Source organism: Tamandua tetradactyla, chromosome 7, assembly GCF_023851605.1.
Source record: "Tamandua tetradactyla isolate mTamTet1 chromosome 7, mTamTet1.pri, whole genome shotgun sequence".
NCBI lineage: Eukaryota > Metazoa > Chordata > Mammalia > Pilosa > Myrmecophagidae > Tamandua > Tamandua tetradactyla.
In genome coordinates, this window is record NC_135333.1 from 110373680 (window position 1) to 110399021 (window position 25342).

General features: G+C 37.2%; 1 protein-coding gene and 1 pseudogene across 3 annotated transcripts in view; one reads left to right on the forward strand and one right to left on the reverse strand.

Annotated features, from left to right (window-relative positions):
* SPATS2 (spermatogenesis associated serine rich 2) overlaps positions 1 to 25342 on the forward strand; it is a 205822-nt gene that overhangs the window by 72439 nt on the left and 108041 nt on the right. For all 3 annotated transcript variants that reach the window (XM_077170806.1, XM_077170805.1, XM_077170804.1), the window contains one exon: positions 21931 to 22199. In XM_077170806.1, coding sequence (XP_077026921.1) covers positions 22175 to 22199 — 25 coding nt within the window. In that variant the 5' untranslated portion in view covers positions 21931 to 22174. The remainder of the gene's footprint in view (positions 1 to 21930; positions 22200 to 25342) is intronic.
* Positions 18804 to 20134, reverse strand: LOC143690576 (ubiquitin-conjugating enzyme E2 variant 1 pseudogene; annotated as a pseudogene).

The following is a 25342-nucleotide window of genomic DNA, read 5'->3' on the forward strand; positions in this document are numbered from 1 at the left end:
TATTATTGTGCTGTCCATTTTTTGAGTTTTTGTATCTAGTCCTGTTGCACAGTCTGTATCCCTTCAGCTCCAATTACCCATTGTCTTACCCTGTTTCTAACTCCTGCTGAACTCTGTTACCAATGACATATTTCAAGTTTATTCTCGAATGTCCGTTCACATCAGTGGGACCATACAGTATTTGTCCTTTAGTTTTTGGCTGGATTCACTCAGCATAATATTCTCTAGGTCCATCCATGTTATTACATGGTTCATAAGTTTATCTTGTCTTAAAGCTGCATAATATTCCATCGTATGTATATACCACAGTTTGTTTAGCCACTCTTCTGTTGATGGAGATTTTGGCTGTTTCCATCTCTTTGCAATTGTAAATAATGCTGCTATAAACATTGGTGTGCAAATGTTCGTTTGTGTCTTTGCCCTTAAGTCCTTTGAGTAGGTACCTAGCAATGGTATTGCTGGGTCGTATGGCAGTTCTATATTCAGCTTTTTGAGGAACCGCCAAACTGCCTTCCACAGTGGTTGCACCCTTTGACATTCCCACCAACAGTGGATAAGTGTGCCTCTTTCTCCGCATCCTCTCCAGCACTTGTCATTTTCTGTTTTGTTGATAATGGCCATTCTGGTGGGTGTGAGATGATATCTCATTGTGGTTTTGATTTGCATTTCTCTAATGGCCAGTGACATTGAGCATCTCTTCATGTGCTTCTTGGCCATCCGTATTTCCTCTTCTGAGAGGTGTCTGTTCAAGTCTTTTTCCCATTTTGTAATTGGGTTGGCTGTCTTTTTGTTGTTGAGATGAACAATCTCTTTATAAATTCTGGATACTAGACCTTTATCTGATATATCATTTCCAAATATTGTCTCCCATTGTGAAGGCTGTCTTTCTACTTTCTTGATGAAGTTCTTTGATGCACAAAAGTGTTTAATTTTGAGGATTTCCCATTTATTTATTTCCTTCTTCAGTGCTCTTGCTTTAGGTTTAAGGTCCATAAAACCGCCTCCAGTTGTAAGATCCATAAGATATCTCCCAACATTTTCCTCTAACTGTTTTATGGTCTTAGACCTAATGTTTAGATCTTTGATCCATTTTGAGTTAACTTTTGTATAGGGTGTGAGAGATGGGTCTTCTTTCATTCTTTTGCATATGGATATCCAGTTCTCTAGGCACCATTTATTGAAGAGACTGCTCTGTCCCAGGTGAGTTGGCTTGACTGCCTTATCAAAGATCAAATGTCCATAGATGAGAGGGTCTATATCTGAGCACTCTATTCGATTCCATTGGTCGATATATCTATCTTTATGCCAATACCATGCTGTTTTGACCACTGTGGCTTCATAATATGCCTTAAAGTCAGGCAGCGCGAGACCTCCAGCTTCGTTTTTTTTCCTCAAGATGTTTTTAGCAATTCGGGGCACCCTGCCCTTCCAGATAAATTTGCTTATTGGTTTTTCTATTTCTGAAAAATAAGTTGTTGGGATTTTGATTGGTATTGCATTGAATCTGTAAATCAATTTAGGTAGGATTGACATCTTAACTATATTTAGTCTTCCAATCCATGAACACGGTATGCCCTTCCATCTATTTAGGTCTTCTGTGATTTCTTTTAGCAGTTTTTTGTAGTTTTCTTTATATAGGTTTTTTGTCTCTTTAGTTAAATTTATTCCTAGGTATTTTATTCTTTTAGTTGCAATTGTAAATGGGATTCGTTTCTTGATTTCCCCCTCAGCTTGTTCATTACTAGTGTATAGAAATGCTACAGATTTTTGAATGTTGATCTTGTAACCTGCTACTTTGCTGTACACATTTATTAGCTCTAGTAGTTTTGTTGTGGATTTTTCCGGGTTTTCGACGTATAGTATCATATCGTCTGCAAACAGTGATAGTTTTACTTCTTCCTTTCCAATTTTGATGCCTTGTATTTCTTTTTCTTGTCTAATTGCTCTGGCTAGAACCTCCAACACAATGTTGAATAATAGTGGTGATAGTGGACATCCTTGTCTTGTTCCTGATCTTAGGGGGAAAGTTTTCCATTTTTCCCCATTGAGGATGATATTAGCTGTGGGTTTTTCATATATTCCCTCTATCATTTTAAGGAAGTTCCCTTGTATTCCTATCTTTTGAAGTGTTTTCAACAGGAAAGGATGTTGAATCTTGTCGAATGCCTTCTCTGCATCAATTGAGATGATCATGTGATTTTTCTGCTTTGATTTGTTGATATGGTGTATTACATTAATTGATTTTCTTATGTTGAACCATCCTTGCATACCTGGGATGAATCCTACTTGGTCATGATGTATAATTCTTTTAATGTGCTGTTGGATACGATTTGCTAGAATTTTATTGAGGATTTTTGCATCTGTATTCATTAGAGAGATTGGTCTGTAGTTTTCTTTTTTTGTAATATCTTTGCCTGGTTTTGGTATGAGGGTGATGTTGGCTTCATAGAATGAATTAGGTAGTTTTCCCTCCACTTCGATTTTTTTGAAGAGTTTGAAGAGAATTGGTACTAATTCTTTCTGGAACGTTTGGTAGAATTCACATGTGAAGCCATCTGGTCCTGGACTTTTCTTTTTAGGAAGCTTTTGAATGACTAATTCAATTTCTTTACTTGTGATTGGTTTGTTGAGGTCATCTATGTCTTCTTGAGTCAAAGTTGGTTGTTCATGTCTTTCCAGGAACCCGTCCATTTCCTCTAAATTGTTGTATTTATTAGCGTAAAGTTGTTCATAGTATCCTGTTATTACCTCCTTTATTTCTGTGAGGTCAGTAGTTATGTCTCCTCTTCCATTTCTGATCTTATTTATTTGCATCCTCTCTCTTCTTTTTGTCAATCTTGCTAAGGGCCCATCAATCTTATTGATTTTCTCATAGAACCAACTTCTGGCCTTATTGATATTCTCTATTGTTTTCATGTTTTCAATTTCATTTATTTGTGCTCTAATCTTTGTTATTTCTTTCCTTTTGCTTGCTTTGGGGTTAGCTTGCTGTTCTTTCTCCAGTTCTTCCAAATGGATAGTTAATTCCTGAATTTTTGCCTTTTCTTCTTTTCTGATATAGGCATTTAGAGCAATAAATTTCCCTCTTAGCACTGCCTTTGCTGCGTCCCATAAGTTTTGATATGTTGTGTTTTCATTTTCATTTGCCTCGAGGTATTTGCTAATTTCCCTTGCAATTTCTTCTTTGACCCAGTCGTTGTTTAGGAGTGTGTTGTTGAGCCTCCACGTATTTGTGAATTTTCTGGCACTCTGCCTATTATTGATTTCCAACATCATTCCTTTATGGTCCGAGAAAGTGTTGTGTAAGATTTCAATCTTTTTAAATTTGTTAAGACTTGCTTTGTGACCCAGCATATGGTCTATCTTTGAGAATGATCCATGAGCACTTGAGAAAAAGGTGTATCCTGCTGTTGTGGGATGTAATGTCCTATAAATGTCTATTAAGTCTAGTTCATTTATAGTAATATTCAGATTCTCTATTTCTTTGTTGATCCTCTGTCTAGATGTTCTGTCCCTTGATGAGAGTGGTGAGTTGAAGTCTCCAACTATTATGGTATATGAGTCTATTTCCCTTTTCAATGTTTGCAGTATATTCCTCACGTATTTTGGGGCATTCTGATTCGGTGCGTAAATATTTATGATTGTTATGTCTTCTTGTTTAATTGTTCCTTTTATTAGTATATAGTGTCCTTCTTTGTCTCTTTTAACTGTTTTACATTTGAAGTCTAATTTGTTGGATATTAGTATAGCCACTCCTGCTCTTTTCTGGTTGTTATTTGCATGAAATATCTTTTCCCAACCTTTCACTTTCAACCTATGTTTATCTTTGGGTCTAAGATGTGTTTCCTGTAGACAGCATATAGAAGGATCCTGTTTTTTAATCCATTCTGCCAATCTATGTCTTTTGATTGGGGAATTCAGTCAATTGACATTTAGTGTTATTACTGTTTGGATAATATTTTCCTCTAACATTTTGCCTTTTGTATTATATATATCATATCTGATTTTCCTTCTTTCTACACTCTTTTCCATATCTCTCTCTTCTGTCTTTTTGTATCTGACTCTAGTGCTCCCTTTAGTATTTCTTGCAGAGCTGGTCTCTTGGTCACAAATTCTTTCAGTGACTTTTTGTCTGAGAATGTTTTAATTTCTCCCTCATTTTTGAAGGATAATTTTGCTGGATATAGGAGTCTTGGTTGGCAGTTTTTCTCTTTTAGTATTTTAAATATATCATCCCACTGTCTTCTAGCTTCCATGGTTTCTGCTGAGAAATCTACACAAAATCTTATTGGGTTTCCCTTGTATGTAATGGATTGTTTTTCTCTTGCTGCTTTCAAGATCTTCTCTTTCTCTTTGACCTCTGACATTCTAACTAGTAAGTGTCTTGGAGAACGCCTATTTGGGTCTAATCTCTTTGGGGTGCGCTGCACTTCTTGTATCTGTAATTTTAGGTCTTTCGTAAGAGTTGGGAAATTTTCAGTGATAATTTCTTCCATTAGTTTTTCTCCTCCTTTTCCCTTCTCTTCTCCTTCTGGGACACCCACAACACGTATATTTGTGCGGTTCATATTGTCCTTGAGTTCCCTGATACCCTGTTCAAATTTTTCCATTCTTTTCCCTATAGTTTCTGTTTCTTTTTGGAATTCAGATGTTCCATCCTCCAAATCACTAATTCTATCTTCTGTCTCTTTAAATCTATCATTGTAGCTATCCATTATTTTTTCTATGTTTGCTACTTTATCCTTCACTTCCATAAGTTCTGCGATTTGTTTTTTCAGTTTTTCTATTTCTTCTTTATGTTCAGCCCATGTCCTCTTCATGTCCTCCCTCAATTTATCGATTTCATTTTTGAAGAGGTTTTCCATTTCTGTTCATATATTCAGCATTAGTTGTCTCAGCTCTTGTGTCTCATTTGAGCTATTGGTTTGTTCCTTTGACTGAGCCATATTCTCAATCTTTTGAGCGTGGACAGTTATCTTCTGCTGCTGGCGTCTGGGCATTTATTCAGATTTCTCTTGGTGTTGGACCCAGCAAGGTTGTAATATTTTTCTGTGAAATCTCTGGGTTCTGTTTTTCTTATCCTGCCCAGTAGGTGGCGCTCGTGGCACCCGTTTGTCTGCGGGTCCCACCAGTAAAAGGTGCTGTGGGACCTTAAACTTTGGAAAACTCTCGCCGTCCTGGGGGTTCGCTAGCCGAAACGGCTTGAGCCGGCCCGGGGTCCGAACGCAGGGAGGGTTGCTGGTCGCCGCAGCCAGGGAAAGAGCCCGTCCGAATTTCCTAGTCGGCCCTGGGCAACAAGCGTGGCGGGAGGGCGCCAGCGGCAGCAGCCCGCCCGAGAGAGTGCACGTTCCCTGGGAGTCACGGGTTTGGAAGGGGCCTCCCCCACCCGTCACCGTTCTCCGCGGCCTGGGGGTTTCCGATCCAATTCTCTCAGTTGGTCCGGGGGCTGCGTGTGGTGTGGGCGCCAGCCGTCTTTGTTTCAGGGGACCACCTCTCCAATTCTCCCAGCCGGCCCGGGAAGGGGGAAGGGAGTAACTCCGGCCGCTTGCCACCCCGCCCGGTAAGGCCCGCGCGCCTCGGCGATCTCACCCGAGCTGTTTCTCTCAGCCAGCCAGCCGTTCCAGGATGGGGTACGCTGTCTTTTTTATCTCTGTTGTGGCTTTGGGCGCTTTCTGTATCATTTCTACTCCCCTAGTAGGTGTCCTGGAGAAGAAACTAAGATCCGCGCGTCTTACTAAGCCGCCATCTTCCAGGAAGTTCATTGTAGTCTTGATATACATTTCCCTTATAGCTAATGAAAATGATCATCTCTTCATGTGCTTGCTAGCCATCTGTATTTGTTCTTTGGAAAAATGCCTTTTCATATCTTTAGCCCATTTTATAATTGGGTTATTTGTTCTTTTGTTGTTATGTTGTATGATTTTTTAAATGTGTACAGAATCTCAAACCTTTATCTGATATGTGGTTTCCAAATATTTTCTTTCATTGAGTTTGCTGCCTCTTTACCTTTTGACAAAGTCCTTTGAGGCACCCGAAGCTTTTGATTTTGAGAAGTTCCCATTTATGTGTTTTTTCTCTTGTTGCTTGTGCTTTGGTTGTCAAATTTAGGACGGTACCTCATATGACTAGGTCTTGAAGATATTTCCCTACATTTTCTTTTAGGAATTTTATAGTGCTAGTTCTTACATTTATGTGTTAAATCTACTCTGAGTTAATTTTTGTATAGGGTGTAAGGTAAGGGTCCTCTTTCATTCTTTTGGCTACTGATATCCAGTTCTCCCATGCCCAATCATTAAAAGACTGTTTGTCCCAATTCAGTAGATTTAGGGATATTGTTGAGGATCAATTTACCATAGATATGGTGGTCTATTTCTGCACTCTTGATTCAATTTCATTGGTCAGTATTTCTATCTGTGTACTGTACATGCTGTTTTGACCACTATGGCTTTATAAAAAGCCTTGAAATCAGGAAGGGGTAATCCTCCCTCTTCTTTTTAAGGATATTTTTAGCTATTTGGGGTCTCTTTCTCTTCCAAATGAATTTGGTAATTTGCCTTTCCAAGTCTTCAAAGTACATTTTTGGAATTTTTATTGGTACTGTGTTGAATTTGGGTAGAATTGACATCTTAAGTACATTTAACTATCCTATCCATGAGCAGGGAATGTCTTTCCATCTATTTAGATCTTTCATTTCTTTTAGCAATGTTATGTAGTTTTCTGTATACAGGCCCTTTACATCCCTAGTTACGTTCATTCCTAGATACTTGATTTTTTTTGGTTGCTGTTTTGAACAGAAGTTTTTTCTTAACTGACTCCTCAGTTAGGTCATTGCTTGCTGTTCTAGTTTGCTAGCTGCCAGAATGCAATATACCAGAAATGGAATGGCTTTCAAAAAGGGGAATTTAATAAGTTGCTAATTTACAGTTCTAAGGCTGAGAAAATGTCCCATTAAAACAAGTTGATTTAGAAAAAGAAATAAAAAGACAACAGAATAAGAAATAAAATGATAATAGAAAACAGACAAACAGACAAAAAAACCTATACCTCACATGCAGCTTCATTCAATGTTTTAACATAATTACATTACAATTAGGTAGTATTGTGCTGTCCATTTCTGAGTTGTTGTATCTAGTCCTGTTGCACAGTCTGTATCCCTTCAGCTCCAATTACCCCTTATCTTACCCTTTTTTATTAATTAAAAAAATTAACTAACAAAACATTTAGAAATCATTCCATTCTACATATACAATCAGTAATTCTTAATATCATCACATAGTTGCATATTCATCATTTCTTAGTACATTTGCATCGATTTAGAAAAAGAAATAAAAAGACAACAGAATAAGAAATAAAACGATAATAGAAAAAAAATATTGGCTGGAGTTGGCCATGAAATATAATTTAGAGTGGTTAAAGCAAAATATAGTTTCTTCTATAACAAATAAAAGTACAACTCCATTTGTGATAGATATTAACATTTATATTTTAAATGATTACAGTTCATATTTGATAAATCTTGATATTTTGGAAAAAAAGAGGGTGAATATTCTTCATCAATTCTCTTTTTTTATGACATGTATATTAATTTCCACATTTGATGAAGGAGTAGAGAAAATTTTAAACAGGTGGATAGACAAAAGAAATATCCATTGACTTGATTATCCCTTGTGACTTTCTGTGTTTGGGAAAGAATATTATTTCAGATTTCAGTTTTGATTGGAATTATCCCAGAAGACACTCTAGCCCAGTGCTTCTTAAACATTAGTGTTCTTAAAAATCAGTGGAGATTTTGGGTAACTTCAGATTCTAATTTCGTAGGTTTTAGGTGGCACCTGAAATTCTGCATCTCAGACTAGTTCCCAGCTGAAGCCAATGCACCATGCCAGAGGACCATACTTTGAGTAGCAAGGTTCTAGTCCTTCAACGAGGAAATGCATTGAATTTTAATGTGAACCTAAATAAATTGTGATTATTATCAAGAAAAATCTACTTCTAAAATGTCATATGACCTAATTCAGACCTACAAAAATGCCTCTCAATCATTTACGCTATCATCCACTGTTACTTATGATTTGCACTGAAGTTCACGCATGACTTTAAAATCTGAGAACAATCAAGGGGTGATTGCATTAGAGTTTGGGAGCCTTTCTGTATCACATTTCAAAATTTCTAGGTCTGAACTCATTTTACAGGTGAGATATTATTAAATATTGCCCTTTTAATATATCTATAAATAAAGCTATGTAATGAATTTAAAACAAAAAAACTAAAAACAACAACAAACAGACAAACAAAAACAAGTCTATAGAAGTGTCCAATCATAGGCATCCAGGGAAAGATACCTTGGTTCAGGAAGGCTAATGAAGTTCAGGGTTTCACTCTCAAGTGGAAGGGTGCATGGTGAACATGGTCAGGGTTCTTCTCTCATCTGGAAGAGAACATGGCAAACAGCGTCATCTGCTAGCTTCTTCTCCTGGCTTCCTGTTTCATGAAGCTCCCGGGAGGCATTTTCCTTCTTCATCTCCAAAGGTCGCTGGCTGGTGGACTCTGCTTCTCGTGGCTATGTCGTTCTGCTCTGCTCTCTCTGAATCTCATTCTCCAGAATGTTTCCTCTTTTATAGGACTCCAGAAACTTATTAAGACCCACCCAAATGGGTGGAGACTTGTCATCACCTAATCCAGTTTAACAACCACTCTTGATTAAGTCATATCTCCAGGGAGATGATCTGATTACAGTTTCAAACATACAGTATTCAATAGGATTATTCTGCCTTTACGAAATGGAATTTAGATTAAAGCATGGCTTTTCGAGAGGACATAACATCCTTTCAAACCAGCACACTTGAGTATGGAAATAGTACTGATTTTTGTACATTAATTTTATATCCTGCCACCTTGATGAATTTATTAGCTCAAGTAACTTTGTTATAGGTTTCTCAGGATTTTCCTTGTATAATATTATGCCATTTGCAATTAATGAAAGTTTTACTTCTTGCTTTCCAATTTGGATGCCTTTTATTTTTTTCCTGCCTGATTGCTCTAGCTAGAACTTCTAGTACAATGTTGAATAACAGTGGTGACAGAGGACATCCTTGTCTTGTTCCCAGTCTCAGGGAACAGGGCTGTTATTTGGTTTTCCTTGCAATCCATTTGAGTCTTATGTGGAATCTGACAACTGGAACAAAAAGAACCTTGAATTTGGTGCATACTTTAGGTTTTGGTACTGAAAGTCTTTCAGTCTTTCACCATTGAGTACCTTGCTGGCTATGGGTTTTTCATGTATGTTCTTTATCATATTGAGGAAGTTAGCTTTCATTTCTACCTTTTCAAGTGTTTTTTATCAGAAAAGGATGTTGAATTTTTTTTTCACAATGAATTGCCTTTATTTTGGTACACCTCCACATGTTAGTATTTAGTGGTCCTGAACAGAAAAGTAGGAGAACACAGCAATTTGTCAGAAATTCAAGCCCGCCAATTTCAGGGATGTGCTGTGCACATTAAATTCTTTCTTAATCCCTGCTGAGGATTGTGAAGGGCAGCAGTACCAAAACCTAAAGTATGCACCAAATTCAAGGTTCTTTTTGTTTCAGTTGTCAGATTCCAAATAAGACTCAAATGGATTGCAAGGAAAACCAAATAACAGCCCTGTTTAAAACTTCTTCAATTTTTAAAAGCAAAAGCCATTACAAGAAAAGAAAACAATTCCTTCAGAGGGATTGTGTATGCTTACAAGTGTCTTCATGTGCCCTTTCTCCAAGTTTAACCACCAAGGACTTTGAGAGCTGGCGGTCTAAGTAACTCTGGTGATGGTTCTATTCACCATATCAAAATGTGAGCTAAAAAAATGCATTAGCTGATGATGACAGCACAGGGTGGCAGGGCTGATGGCCCAATTTTCATTTCCCAGTCTGATGAAGAGTAAAGAAAGATGGTTCCAAAACTAAATGAGGGAGATCAGAAATTCTTTCCAACCTTACTTGATGGCTTCTGGCCAAAGCAAGGAAGTTTGTCATGGAAAGCTTTGGGTGGTGAAGGAAGGGATGTCAGGAGGAGGAAGGAGAAAGCATCCCTTGATAAAAGGGGTGGGGGTAGGGGATGAATATGAGGAAAGCCCTGAAAGAATTCCTCACTAAAGGCCAAATTCAGAGGGAAGCAGAGTTAGGAGTGGGGGGGATTTCAATCTACTCTTTGGCCAAGGGTGATAGTGAAGAATGGGTAAAGGATGATAGCTTGGAATGGGGTAGTCATTTAAGGCTTAAGAAAAGAAACCGGGGGTGGGGGTACAGAATCACCCACACATACCCAGCAGTCTGTTCTCATAAACCACCCCTTCATGTCTGTTCTCATAAACCACCCCAATATGCAGGACTGTTGTAGGGAGAGAAGGAAGAGGGAGAAGGCAGAGATGCCAGGCCTTGTAATCAGCAACAAGGTGATTGATGTGTCTTTTCACAGTTGAGTTAGGTGTGCCCCACCGGTTATGATGGGAACCATTAAAATATGCTTTCTTGATCCCAGAAGTTCAACTACGTGGACAGTGGTTACACTTGACTATATGATTTGTTATAGCACAGCTTATATTTTTCAAATGGGCAAAGAATTAATCTTATTTACAGTATCTTAAGAAAGTACCTTTGAATGGGAGCTTCCTTTCCAGGATATTGAGGTATACAAGACGTATCTAGAAAATTTACTACTGGGGAAAATGAAGCTTGCTTAAATTGAATGGGGGTAGGGAGAGGGCCTGTGGTCTTTCTTTCTTTTTCTTTTAATTTTTATTAATAAAACCAATCAACATAAAATATGAACTTTTTTCATCACATAGTTGTATATTCATCATCATGATCATTTCTTAGAACACTTGCATCAATTCCAAAAAAGAAATAAAACAGAAAAAAAATTCCTACATACCATACCTCTTACCCCTCCCTTTCATCGGTCACTAGCATTTCAATCTACTAAATTTATTTTAACATTTGTTCCCCCTATTATTTATTTATTTTTAATCCATATGTTTTACTCATCTCTCTATAAAGTAAGCATCATAAAAGAAGGTAGATAAAAGAAGCATTAGATACGAGGTTTTCACAATCACGCAGTCACATTACAAAAACTATATCATACAATCATCTTCAAGAAACGTGGCTACTGGAACACAGCTCTACATTTTCAGGCAGTTCCCTCCAGTCTCTCTGTTACGCTTTAACTAAAAAGGTGATATCTGTTTAATGCGTAAGAATAACCTCTAGGATAACCTCTCAACTCTGTTTGGAGCCTCTCAGCCATTGACACTTTATTTTGTCTCATATATCTCTTCCCCCTTTCTGTCGAGAAGGTTTTCTCAATCCCTTGGTACTGAGTCCCAGAACATTCTAGGATTTATGCCCCATGTTGCCAAGAAGGTCCAACCCCCTGGGAGTCATGTCCCACATAGAGAGGGTGAGGGCAGTGAGTTTGCTTGCCATGTTGGCTGAGAGAGGGAGGCCATATTTGAGCAACAAAAGAGGTTCTCTTGGAGGGGGGGTGTGTGTGTGACTCTTAGGCCTAATTTTAAGTAGGCTTAGCCTATCCTTTGTGGGGTTAAGGTTCATATGAACAAACCCCAAGATTGGGGGCTCAGCCTATTGTTTTGGTTGTCTGCCACTGCTTGTGAGAATACAAAAAATTCTCCACTTGGGAAAGTTGAATTTTCCCTCCTTCTCACCATGCCCCCCAGGGCTTTGCAAAGACTTTTTTATTCACCATTCAAATCCTTCTGGGATTTATCAGGGCATTACTCTGGACAAACCTACAACATCTCATGCCCTACTCAAGGTTCCATGTACTTATGGTGTTCATTTAAGCTGTCTACATAAGTTATATTAGGAAATGCACTAGTCAAAATATAAATTTTGTACCAAATAAATATTTTTTGTTTTAGTCTCACACATAAGTTAAAGTTTTAAAATATTAATTACCATCTATATTCAACACTGCATTATTGACAGCCTTTTGTTCTTCCTCATGCAAAACATTTTTAAATATGTACATTTAGTCACTATCATCATACACTCTAGGCATTCCTAGATAGCATCTCTCAGTTTTTATCATCTATCTTTCCTTCTGATTTCATTTGTGCTCCCAGGCCTCCTCCCTCTATCATTTTCACATTCAACTTCATTCAGTGTACTAACATTAATTTATTACAGTTAGGTAGTATTGTACTGTCCATTTCTGAATTTCTACAATCAGTCCTGTTGCACAGTCTGCATCCCTTCAGTTCCAATTACCCAATATCTACCCTATTTCTATCTCCTGATGACCTCTTTTCTTAACTGAAATTATCCAAGTTCATGCATTAATGTTAGTCCACATCAGAGAGACCATACAGTTTTTGTCCTTTTGTTTCTGGCTAATTTCACTCAGCATAATGTCCTTAAGGTCCATCCATGTTTTTACATACTTCATAACTTTATTCTGTCTTACAGCTGTATAATATTCCATCGTATATATGTAGCACAGCTTGTTCTGTTGATGGACATTTGGGCTGTTTCCATCTCTTGGCAATTGTAAATAATACTGCTATTTACAATTTAATGCCGACCAATGGAATTGAATGGAGTGTTCAGATATAGACCCTCTCATCAGTGGACAATTGATCTTTGATAAGGCAGTCAAGCCAACTCACCTGGGACAGAACAGGTGTGTTGCATTGGTGTGCAAATGTCCACATGCCCATTTGTGACTTTGCCCCTCATGTCCTTTGAGTAGATACCTAGCAGTGTTATTGCCGGGTGATATGCCCATTCTATACTTAGGTTCCTGAGGAACCACCAAACTGTCTTCCACAGCGGTTGTACCATTTAACATTTCCAATCCACCAATAGTGGATAAGTGTGCCTCTTTCTCTACATCCTCTCCAGCACTTGTCGTTTTCTGTTTTATTGATAATGGCCATTCTGGTGGGTGTGAGATGATATCTCATTTTGGTTTTGATTTGCATTTCCCCAATAGCCAGGGAAGTTAAACATCTCTTCATGTGCCTTTTGGCCATTTGTATTTCCTTTTGTGAGAAGTGTCTATTCAAGTCTTTTGCCCATTTTGTAATTGGGTTGTCTGTCTTTTCGTTGTTGAGTTGAACAGTCTCTTTATATGTTCTGGATACTAGACCTGTATCTGAAGTATAATTCCCAACTATTGTCTCCAATTGTGTAGGTTGTCTTTTTACTTTTTTGAAGAAGTTCTTTGATGCACAAAAGTGTTTAATTTTGAGGAGTTCCGATTTCTTTCTTTCTTTCTTCAGTGCTCGTGCTTTGGTGTAAGGTCTAGGAAACTGCCTCCTATTATAAGATTTATGAGATATTTCCCTACATTTTCTTCTAACAGTTTTATAGTATTAGATCTAATGTTTAGGTCTTTGATCCATTTTGAGTTAATTTTTGTATAGGGTGTGAGATATGGATCCTTTTTCATTCTTTTGCATGTGGATATACAGTTCTTTAGGCACCATTTATTGAAGAGACTGTTCTGTCCCAGGTGAGTTGGCTTGACTGCCTTATCAAAGATCAATTGTCCATTGATGAGAGGGTCTATATCTGAACACTCCATTCAATTCCATTGGTCAGTATTTCTGTCTTTATGTCAGTACCATGCTGTTTTGACCACTGTAGCTTTGTAGTACTATGTAGCCTTATAATGTCAGGTAGCATGAGACCTCCCACTTCATTTTTCTTTCTCAGGATACTTTTAGCTATTTGGGGGCACCCTGCCCTTCCAGATAAATTTGGTTATTGGTTTTTCTATTTCTGAAAAGTAAGTTTTTGGGATTTTAGTTGGTATTGCATTGACTCTGTAAATCAGTTTAGGTAGAATTGACATCTAGACTATATTTAGTCTTCCAGTCCATGACAACAGTATGCCCTTCCATTTATTTAGGTCCTCTGTGATTTCTTTTAACAATTTCTTATAGTTTTCTCTGTATAGGTCTTTTGTTTGTTTCGTTAAACTTATTCCTAAATATTTTATTCTTTTGGTTGCGATTGTAAATGAATTTTTTTTTTCATGATTTCCCCCCTTAGATTGTTCATTACTGGTGTATGGAAACACTACAGATTTTTGAGTGTTGATCTTGTAACCTGCCACTTCGTTCTACCCATTTATTAGCTCTAGTAGTTTTGCTGTGGATTTTTTGGTGTTTTCAACATATAGTATCATATCATCTGCAAACATTGAGAGTTTTACTTCTTCCTTTCCAATTTTGATGCCTTGTATTTCTTTTTCTTGTCTAATTGCCCTTGCTAGAACTTCCAACACAATGTTGAATAACAGTGGTGATATTGGACATCCTTGTTTTGTTCCTGATCTTAGGGGGAAAGTTTTCAGTTTTTCCCCATAGAGGATAATGTTAGCTATGGGGTTTTCATATATTCCCCTTATAATGTTGAGGAAGTTCCCTTCTATTCCTATCCTTTGAAGTGTTTCCAACAGGAAAGGATGATCATGTGGTTTTTCAGCTTTGATTTGTTAATATGGTATATTACATTAATTGATTTTCTTATGTTGAACTATCCTTTATGTCTGGGACGAATCTACTTGGTCATGGTATATAATTCTTTTAATATGCTGCTGGATTCAATTTGCAAGAATTTTGTTGAGGATTTTTGCATCTCTATTCATAAGAGAGATTGGTCTTTAGTTTTCTTTTTTTGTAATATCTTTGTCTGGCTTTGATATGAGGGTGATGTTGGCTTCATAGAATGAGTTAGGTAGCTTTCCCTCCTCTTCAAGTTTTTTAAAGACTGAGCAGGATTGTTAGTAATTCTTTCTTGAATGTTTAGTAGAATTCATGTGAAGCCATCTATCTGGTCCTAGACTTTTCTTTTTGGGGAGTGTTCTAGTTTGCTAGCTGCTAGAATGCACTATACCAGAAATGGAATGGCTTTTCAAAAGGGGAATTTAGTAAGTTGCTAGTTTACAGTTCTAAGGCCGAGATAATGTCCCAATCAAAGCAAGTCTATAAAAATGTCCAATCAAAGATATCCAGGGAAAGATACCTTTGTTCAAGAAAGCCAGTGAAGTTCAGGGTTTCTCTCTCAAGTGGAAGGGCACATGGTGAACACAGAGTTTCTCTCTCATGTGGAAAGTCACATGGCAAACATAGCGTCATCTGCTAGCTTCCAGGGTTCCTGCTTCATGAAGCTCCCTGGGAGGCGTTTTTCTTCTTCATCTCCAAAGGTCATTGGCTGGCGAACTCTGCTTCTCATGGCTGTGTTGTTCTACTCTGCTCTCTCTGAATCTCTTATTCTCCAGAATGTTACCTCTTCTGGTAACCCACCCAAATGGGTGGAGACATGTCCTTACCTAACCCAGCTTAACAACCACTCTTGATTAAATCACATCTCTAGGGAAATGAGCTGATTACAGTTTCAAACATATTCTCCAGAATGTTACCTCTTTTGGTAACCCACCCAAATGGGTGGAGACATGTCCTCACCTAACCCAGCTTAACAACCACTCTTGATTAAATCACATCTCTAGGGAAATGAGCTGACTACAGTTCCAAACATATAGTATTGAATAGGGATTATTCTGCCTTTATGAAATGGGGTTTAGATTAAAATATGGCTTTTCTAGGGGACATACATCCTTTCAAAGTAGCACACAGAGCTTCTTAATGACTGATTCAGTTTCTTTTCTTGTTATTGGTTTGTTGAGGTCATCTGTTTTTTTCTTGAGTCAATGTTGGTTATTCATACCTTTTTATTTCCAACTTTATTCCTTTATGATCTGAGAATGTGTTTTTTTGTTTGTTTGTTTTGTTTTGAGAGAAAGTATTTTGTATGATTTCAGTCTTGCAAAATTTATTGAGTCTTGCTTTGTGACCCAGCATATGGTCTGTCCTTCAAAATGATCCATGAACACTTGAGAAAAAGGTATATCCTGCTGTTGTGGGGTGTAATGTTCTATAAATGTCTGTTAAGTCTAGCTCATGTATTTTTCAAATTCTCTGTTTCTTTATTGATCCTCTGTCTAGATGTTCTGTCCATTGATGAGAGTGGGGAATTGCAATCTCCAACTATTATGGTAGACGTGTCTATTTCTCTTTTCAGTGTTTGCCTCATGTATTTTGGAGCATTCTGGCTTGGTGCAAAAATATTTATGATTGTTATGTGTTCTTGTTGAATTGTTCCTTTTATTAATACATAGGGTCTTTCTTTGTCTCTTTTAACTGTTTTACATTTGAGGTCTAATTTGTTGGATATTAGTATAGCTACTCCTGCTCTTTTTTTATTGATAGTTTCATGAAATATCTTTTCCCAACCTTTCACTTTCAACCTAAGTTTATCTTTGGGTCTAAGATGCGTCTCCTGTAGACAGCATAAAAATGGGTCCTGTTTTTAAATCCATTCTGCCAGTCTGTGTCTTTTGATTAGGGAGTTTAATCCATTAACATTTAGTGTTATTACTGTACGGGCAGTAGTTTCTTCTAACTTTTTGCCTTTTGAATTTTATATGTCATATCTAATTTTCCTTCTTTTTACCTTTACTGATAGTCCTCATTTCTACACTCTTCTCCACACCTTTTCGTATCTATCTCTAGTGCTCTCTTTAGTATTCCTTGCAGAGTGGTCTCTTGGTCACAGATTCTCTCAGTGATTTTTTGACTGAAAATGTTTTAATTTTGTCCTCATTTTTGAAGAACAGTTTTGCTGGATATAGAATTGTTGATTGGGAATTTTTCTCCTTTAGTAATTTAAATATATCATCCCATGTCTTCTCGCCTCCGTGATTTCTGCTGTGAACTCTATGCATAGTCTTATTGGGCTTCCCCTGAATGTGATGGATTGCTTTTCTCTTGCTGCTTTCAAGATTCTCTCTTTTCTCTTTAACACCTGACATCCTGATTAGTAAGTGTCTTGGAGTACGTGTATTTGGACCTATTTTGTTTGGGGGTGCACTGCACTTCTTGGATCTGTAATTTTTAAGTCTTTCATAAGAGTTGGGAAATTTTCAGCGATAATTTCCTCCATTTGTTTTTCTTCTCCTTCTGGACATCCACGGTGTGTATATTTGTGCGCTTCATGCTGTCATTCAATTTCCTGAGTCCCTGCTCCTATTTTTCCATTCTTTTCCCTTTATTTTTTTTTGCTTCTTGGATTTCAGATGTTCCATCCTCCAGTTCACTGATCCTATCTTCTGCCTCTTGAAATCTGACATTGTAGGTTTCCATTGTTATTTTCATCTCTTCTGCTGTGCCTTTCATTCCCGTAAGTTCTGCGATTTGTTTCTTCAGACTTTCAACTTCTTCTTTTTGTTCATTCCTTGCCTTGTTTATATCCTCCCTCTGTTCACTCATTTGATTTTTGATGAGGTTTTCCATGTCTCTTCTAACATTCTGAGTTAATTATTTCAACCTCTGTATCTCATTTGAATTGTTGATTTGTTCCTTTGACTGGGCAACATCTTCAATTTTCCTGGTATGATTTGTTATTTTTTGCTGGCATCTAGGCATTTAATTACCTTAATTAGTTTATTCTGGAGATTGTTTTCACTTTTTTTACCTAGGATTTTCTTGCTGGATGACTTTGTTGTCTCTCTGTTCTTTGACATTCAGTTCAGCTTATTCTGGACCTCTAGCTTAGGTTTTGTTTAACAGATCAGGATTTTTCAGTTCTTGTTTTCTTGTTTCTTGTCCTGCCTTTATGGTGCCGTTTTTCCCCCCTTAGGAGGGTCTACTTAGGTAATATAGACCCAGCCAGATTTTCCCAGACTAAACTGGCCTCCTGTCAGGAGGAAAGAGTCACCTGCATCAGTTTTCCCTGAGGGTGAGACCCAGCGGATTGAAAGGCTTTCCCATGAAGCCTTTGGGCTCTCCGTTTTTCCTATCCTGCCCAGTATGTGGTGCTTGTCTGCCTGCAGGTCCCACTAGCATAAATAAGGTTACGCAATACCTTAACTTCAGCAGACTCTCCCTGCTGGGGGCGTGGTGGAGACAACAGAGAGGTTGTTCAGGTTTTAATTACTTCACTTTTCCAGACCCTGGGGTCTTAACTCCTTGAGGGAGGGATTCCACCTGAGCTGGGCCCCACCCCTCTCCTGGGGAAGGCACAGGCTCCAGACAAACACTCAAAGAAGCTTAATTCTGCCTATGCCTGGGGCACTGGAGCCTCAGAAGCATTGCAGCTGTTTCCAAAGAGCAGTCAAGCCATAGAAACACAGCCACCAAAATGAAAGAGAAGAATCCTTTTCAGAGCAGGATTCCCGTTCCTCGGGTTTGCCAATCAAGAGCTTAAGGTGGTACGTAGCTCTGTGTATCTCCAGGTCCTATGTGCCCCCTGCTTTCCTTCAGGGCCCAGAACTTTTCAAATCCAAAAAATCCTCTTTTTTTGTTGGTTTTTTTTTCTTTTTCCATCAGCCTGTCCCCTCTGGACCAGTGCAAAACCCAGCGACCTCCGCTTTTACTCAAGATTCGTTGAGCTGGGGGCCTATTTTTAGTAGTCAGAATTTGTTAATTATTTCCAGTATTGGAGTTTGGTTGCCCTCAGCCCCTGCTGCTGGTAAACTCTCTTTCCTTTCCCCTCTGGGAAGCAACCTGTGGGGGAGGGACGCCAGCCCCATGGCTTGGGGAACTCATGGTTCTCGGTGGGGCTCGCAGCCGCTCCAGCTGGTCCAGACTGGTGTACACTGTGTCTCTGGTCACTGATGTGGCCCCAGTAGTTGTTCTGTACTGTTCCTGGCTGTTTATTACCTGCTCTGGAGGACAAACTAAATCCCATACTTCGCTAAGCCGCCATCTTGGCCCCATCTCTGGTCTTTCTTTTTGATTAATTGCTGTAACACTGTTTTTCAGGCGGCTGAGGGAGTTTCGTATGTTCTTTAGAGATCATTAGTCACCAAAGCTCTTGCAGGACAACTTTGAGGCTGTATAAATTTTGCCATTTTGCTAGTACTGATACCGCACTTGGGTTCACCACTCCATTAGAACTATGAACGCCATTCATATGAGTTTTTTTTTACAAATCTTACAAAGGGGGGTGCTTCTGGTTGTTTAGATCCACATTCTGTTTTGAGGCTGTGTATTTGGTTTTCCTGAATTGTTCTTGGCGGCCCAGTTATCATTCCTGTCCACCTAACTGTGCCATCTCCTATTTCTTTCTGGCCTTCTTCGAGTTTTTCTAATGGTTGGAAATTGAGAGGGACTTTTACTCTTGAGCCTATGGTGGCTTCTGTCTTGTATTGCTATTGCTGAAAGGCTGGCCTGTTCTTCCAGGATATTGAATGCTTTTTCAGTAGCAATCGAGATGATCCTGTGATTTTTTCCTTTTTTAGGGGGTGGTGGCACACGGCCTGGGACTCGAACCTGGGTCTCCCACATGACTTTTTTCTTTGATTTGTTAATGTGCTGTATTACATTGATTGATTTTCTTGTGTTGAATCACCCTTGAATTCCTGGTATAAACTCTACTTGGTCATAGTGTGTAATTCATTGGATTCTACTTGCTATAGTATTTTGAGAATTTTTGTGTCAATATTCATTAGGGACATTGATCTAGTTTTACCTTCTTATGGCTTCTTTACCCAGTTTTGGTATTAGAGTGTTAGCTTTGTAAAATGAGTTAGGTAGTTCTCTTTTTTTCTTCAATTTTTAAAAAAAGTTTGAACTGGGTTGGTGTTTTTAATTTCTTCAGGGTCTGCCTCCCACTCTCATTTCTGATTTTGTTTATTTGCATCCTCTCTCCTTTTTTCTTTGTCAGCCTTGTAAAAGGGTCCATTGATTTTATTGATTTTCTCAAAGAACAACATTTGGTTTTATTGATTCTTTCTGTTGTTCTTTTGTTCTCCCAATCAGTTAACTCTGTTTTAATCTTTGTTATTTCTCTTTTTCTATTTGCTTTGTGTTTAGTTTTTCGTTTTTCTGTCACTTCCATAGCTATTCCTTGGAGCAGGGGTGAACTCAGCCTATCTTGTTTCGCCATCTTCCCAGGTATTCTTGAGTTACCGTTTGTATATAATGTGAGATAGGGTACTTTTTCATTCTTTGCATATACTGCTGTGCAGTTCTCACAGAATCATTTGTTGAAGAAAATATTCTTTCCCAATTGAGTGGATTTGGTAGTCTTGCCAAGTCAATTGGGCCATAGATGTGAATGTCCATTTCTGTATGGTATACGATGCTTTTCCTGCTTCTGGAGCCCAAGAACAGTTGTTTTAGACAGTTTCTGCCTGTTTAAAAGCTGTTTCGCTAGAAGGAGTGAGTTCTGGAGCTCCCTATTCTGTTATCTTCCCCGGAAGTTCCCCACCAATGCCTTATTTAATTCTCAGTTTGGATAATTTTTCTCTTTAATAATATCTTCTAATTGGTTTACTCTCTGTATTTTCCTTCTGAAGATTTTCCTCCATTCCATTCATTCTATTTTCATCTGACTGCTCTCTTTCTTGCTGTTTTTTACTTTTTATTGGCTCTTTTGTTTTTCAGTTTTTCTCTAGCTTTGAGATCTGCTTTCTTTTCATTCTGTTTTTGTAATTTATTTTCCAGCTTTTATTGAATCCACATTCTCATTTGAAATATTCACAAAAGTATTCAAAGAGAAATTTGCTTTCATTTTTTGGGAATGTATTGTCTTCTAGATTAGTTTTTCATCTGTGGCATTTTAATTACTTCTGTCTCATTTTCGGTACAGGAGGTTTGATAATCTCTGGATTGTTTTTCTTTATCTTTGTAAACACCTCTGTTCATACCTTTTGTTTGTAGTTACAGAGTAAAGATGAAATATCCTTGATATGTTTACCATCTTAGCTGGGATCTAGCTCTACTTATCTTCTGCTCAGCAGTTGTAGTTAAGGTGTGGTTATTTCTTTTGTCCTCTTTCCTTAGGCTGAGGGCATAAGGGTATAGAAGAGCTTAACAGGGAAGAGGTGAACCCTTTTTGGTAGATCTGAATTGTGTTCCTCTGAAATCTCATTAAATTTCCTCTGTCAGTGCCTACTCTGTCTGTCTGGTAGTATATTCTAGCTATTCCAAAGGCTTTGGCTCGTTCTGCTCATGTGGCTGAATGGAATGCCTTGGAAGATGGTAAGTTCTAGAGCCCTTTCCTGTGGTCCTGTACTGGTTTGTATGGGTAGGACCTCCTATTCTTGATGGAGTGTTCCTTAGTTTTCCAGGATTACCTGTTTATCACTTCATTCTCCTTTCTATACATTGGAAAGTATCTCATGTTAAGTTTGCCCTCTTTCCTTCTTGGGTTGTATTTTCTAAAATTTTTTCCTCTTAGGTGTTTAGGGGACGAGAGTTGTGCTTTCCTCATTGTGCTTTCTTTTTTTTAGAAATCTTGGATATGTATATTTAAAATGTTTATTTATTTGGAAAAATAACATTTGCATCTTTGTAATTTATGGAAGCCTTCTGCAATGTCACTTAATCCAAACTGTGATGTTTCAGTTTTCCTCATTAAAATTGCTTTTTGCTCTCCACTCTTGCCCATCAAGTTTCTTACAACTGTTGTTAAACTAAAAAACCTGAAGTTATAAGAAGTTAAGTATTAGAGTAATTTGGGGAGGAAGAGAAAAGATTTTTGATTTGGATAGGAAGAGCAGATGGTAAGAAAGGTCTTAGGGAATGATAAATAACGAATGGGAAGAATAACTTTAGGATAGAAGAAAGCTATTATTGATATTTTAATTGTGAAGCAGAGGTGGGGATAAGACATTTGAGATAAATGCAAAAGGTAGGAAGACTAAGAAAACATGCTTTCTGAATTAAGAACATGGTCTGATTCTAATTTTAAAGTTGCTTAAAGAGGGTACGACTAATTTTAACATTCTAGAGTCCTTTTTTTTAATAGCTAGTTTTCTTTATAAAACTGCAAATTTAAAATTTGTGGGTGTGTCATAGAAATTTTGTACAAATAGCCATTTCTGTAACAATGAATGTATTTATGTTTTTCCCTCCAGAATCTCTCTTGACAAAAGAGACATGAATGTGTGCAACAATTTTTCCTGACAAGAAGGTGATACAAGAGAACAGAGATAACAGCTAGTGAGCAAAATTTTGAACAACCGGGATTTTGCATTTGTCCCTTCCAGCCACAGACTTCTGCTCCTCACTTTTAATATCAGAGATAATATCAACACTCAGAACTAAGACAAGGAAAAAAGAGTCTTTTCTTCTGTGTTTTTTGAGATCAAAGAACCTGCAATGTCTAGGAAACAAAATCAAAAGGGTAAGATATATGTGGGCATAAATTGTTAAAAAAATGGTTGTGGAGCACTGATGCCTATTTATATCTATATTTTTAAAAACTGTCGTTTTAATGTTTTTTGAATGATTGTACTTTACCTTGTCTAGTCCATTAGTACTGATAAGTATAACTTATCTTATTGTCACAAATGCAGTTAATTTAGAAGTACAATGCCATTCACAATTTTTATCCATTGTTGTTTTTAACTTTCTAACCATTCTTCATGGATATTAGATTCCAACTTTGTATATTACCAGTCTGGGAATTATTGATTAGAGTAGTTATAAAATGCAGAAATGATTGTGTAATAGAATGCTCAAAATTAATATAACAATTGCTTTTCTTGTAAACTCATCAAATTGTAATGTACTTGCAGGAAAGCTGAATGCATCTTGAAAATGCTCTTTTTTGTGAGAGAATTTATGTTAGAGGGATGTGGTAGAAGAGATCCTACTGCAGTATATTCTATGTCCTGTGGGTTGATGTTTCCTTAGAGATAGGAAATAGAGCAAGAGTAAGTGCTTCCAGTTTTTGTTACCTTCTTTGGCTTTCTTTCCAGGATTGTTAATCTAGCTTCTGGTCTAAAGTAAAATATAAGATACAGAGAGGAAATACAAGAATAGTTACAAGGAAGAGAAAGACAATAAAAAAATCTGTAAAACTCTATTTAAAAGAAATCCTCTTTTTTTTTTGCATGGGCAGGCACTGATAACTGAACCCAGGTCTGTGGCATGGCAGGCGAGAACTCTTTTAACTTTGCTAGAATAGCTACAAAAATATGAAGAAACAAATTTCAATAGTAGTGCCAAAACTATTACATATAATTAGAATGTATCTATTAATAGAATGACTACAATTATCTTCATGGCTTTTTTCCCCCTCATTCTATCTTTAAAGTTAATGTTGTTTAACTAAAAAGAGAGTTATAGATCCACATATCACATATTGAATATGAAATAAAGGTTTTATAGATCCACATATCACATATTGAATATGAAATAAAGGTTTTAATTAAATTTGATTTGGCAGTTTAAAAGGCTCACTGTAATTAGAAAATGATATATCAGACTTTGGTGTTTTGATTTTGAAAGCTGTAGTTTCATATTATAGTAAATCTATATAAAGAAAATCTGAACTCTACAGAATGATTAGGTTACTAAAGAATCTGAACTGTTCTGTGTAATGATTTATCAATTTATGAGTTATTTTAATCCAAAATTGTTTCTTCTTTGTCATAATAAATTAGTTTTTTTTTTCTGTCATGCTTGAATCATTGAGCATCCATTTTCCTCCTGCAAACAAGAGATGCTATGATAAAAATAGAATTCTGGCCTTGAAAATAAAATAATTTCATCTAAAAGGTTTAGCATTTAATTTCTCCTAAAAAGTCAATTTTAGTGGATTACTTTGGCCTTTTTAAAATTAGAGAGGCTTTTTTCATTTCATATGTTTATTTTTCCAGAGCTATCAATATATATCCTTGCTTTTTGCAATTGGTATGTAATTACTATAAAATGAATTTAAATCTTACATCATATCTAAGCATTAAGTACCATCAAATTTTGGTTGATCTTAGCCAGGATTTATACTTAATTGGCAACAATTTTAAACTTATGTGTTTTTAAGACTTTCTCTGAAACAAATCTGTACATATAATTGATTTACATGCTTGATACTTCAACCAAAACACAAACTTTCAGGGCTACAGCACTCCATTTCTGGGTCTTAGGTGTCACAGAGCTATTCAAAGTTCCAGGGAAATACAAGCTGATACACATATAGCTCAGTATCCCAGAATCTAGAAATACATTTACAACTTCAGACTAAATGTGGTTGCTATAAGGGCTTATTATCTAGGCTCCAGTTTTCTTGTATTTTCTGAAAGAGACCTTAGCATATCTTTTCTTTTGTTTCTGACTTATTTTGCGCAACACATTGTCCCCAAGGTTTATTCAGTTCATTATATGCTTCTTGATGTCCTTTTTTTTGTACCACTCCATATTCCATCATATAAATGTATCACAGTACGCCATTCTGCTTTTCAGTCATTGTACCTTTCAGCTCCCTCAATCTTTTGGGCATTATGGATAATGTCCAAAATAAACAAACCATGTCTTATAGTATCCCCACTTGGTTGTACAATCAGCAGCATTCTCGGTTTTAGACAATTTGTATTAGTCCATGTGACAAAGAACGTAGAAACACAGCATCACCGATGATCAAATCAAAACGACCACTTATCACATGTCCCTCCTCTCCTCCCCAGTTAGTTGCCCCTGGTATTGCTGTGGTACTGTTAATATCTTCCTATTAACTATTGGCCATAGCATGCATTTTTAGTTTTGCCCCTGTACCCCACTACTTATTAACTCTTTGTCCATTATTGAACCTTTGAAACAGTACATACGAGAACTTATTTATAATTGTAGATTTAATCAGTGGGATACATGAGACTATATATCCCCTTTGAATCATATTCACCTTCCATATTGTAATGTTACTTATAACCCTGCTAATTAGTTACCATTTCTTCTGTCCTGTCCCTTGCATTTAGATTCACCCTCATTGGGTAGCCTGTCCATCTCTATCTTTTGTGTACCACTAGGTCTGCTGTGTTCTACAGTATAACCTCTGAGATTACTATTACCAGAGTCATAATAGTATCTGTCCTTTCGTGTTTGACTTATTTCAGTAGGCATTATGTGCTCAAGGTTCATCCGTGTTGTCATATGCTTTGGGGACTCATTTTGTCTTACTGCTATAAAAGTACATCATATGTATATACCACATATTGTTAATCTACTTATCTGTTGATGGGCACTTGGATTGTTTCTCTCTTTTGGCAATTGTAGATAGTGCTACTATGCACATTGGTGTGCAAATGTCTGTTTGTGTCACTATTTTCAGCCCTTCTGGATATAAACCGAGTATTAATATTGCTGGATCATAGGACAACTCAGTATTTAGTTTTCTGAGAAATCGCCATTCTGTTTTCCACAGCAGATGCACCATTATACATTCTCACCAACAGTGAATAAGTATTCTAATTTCCCCACATCCTTGCCAACATATATAGTTATCTCTTTGTTTGATAGTAGCCATTCTTATAGGTATGAGGTAATATT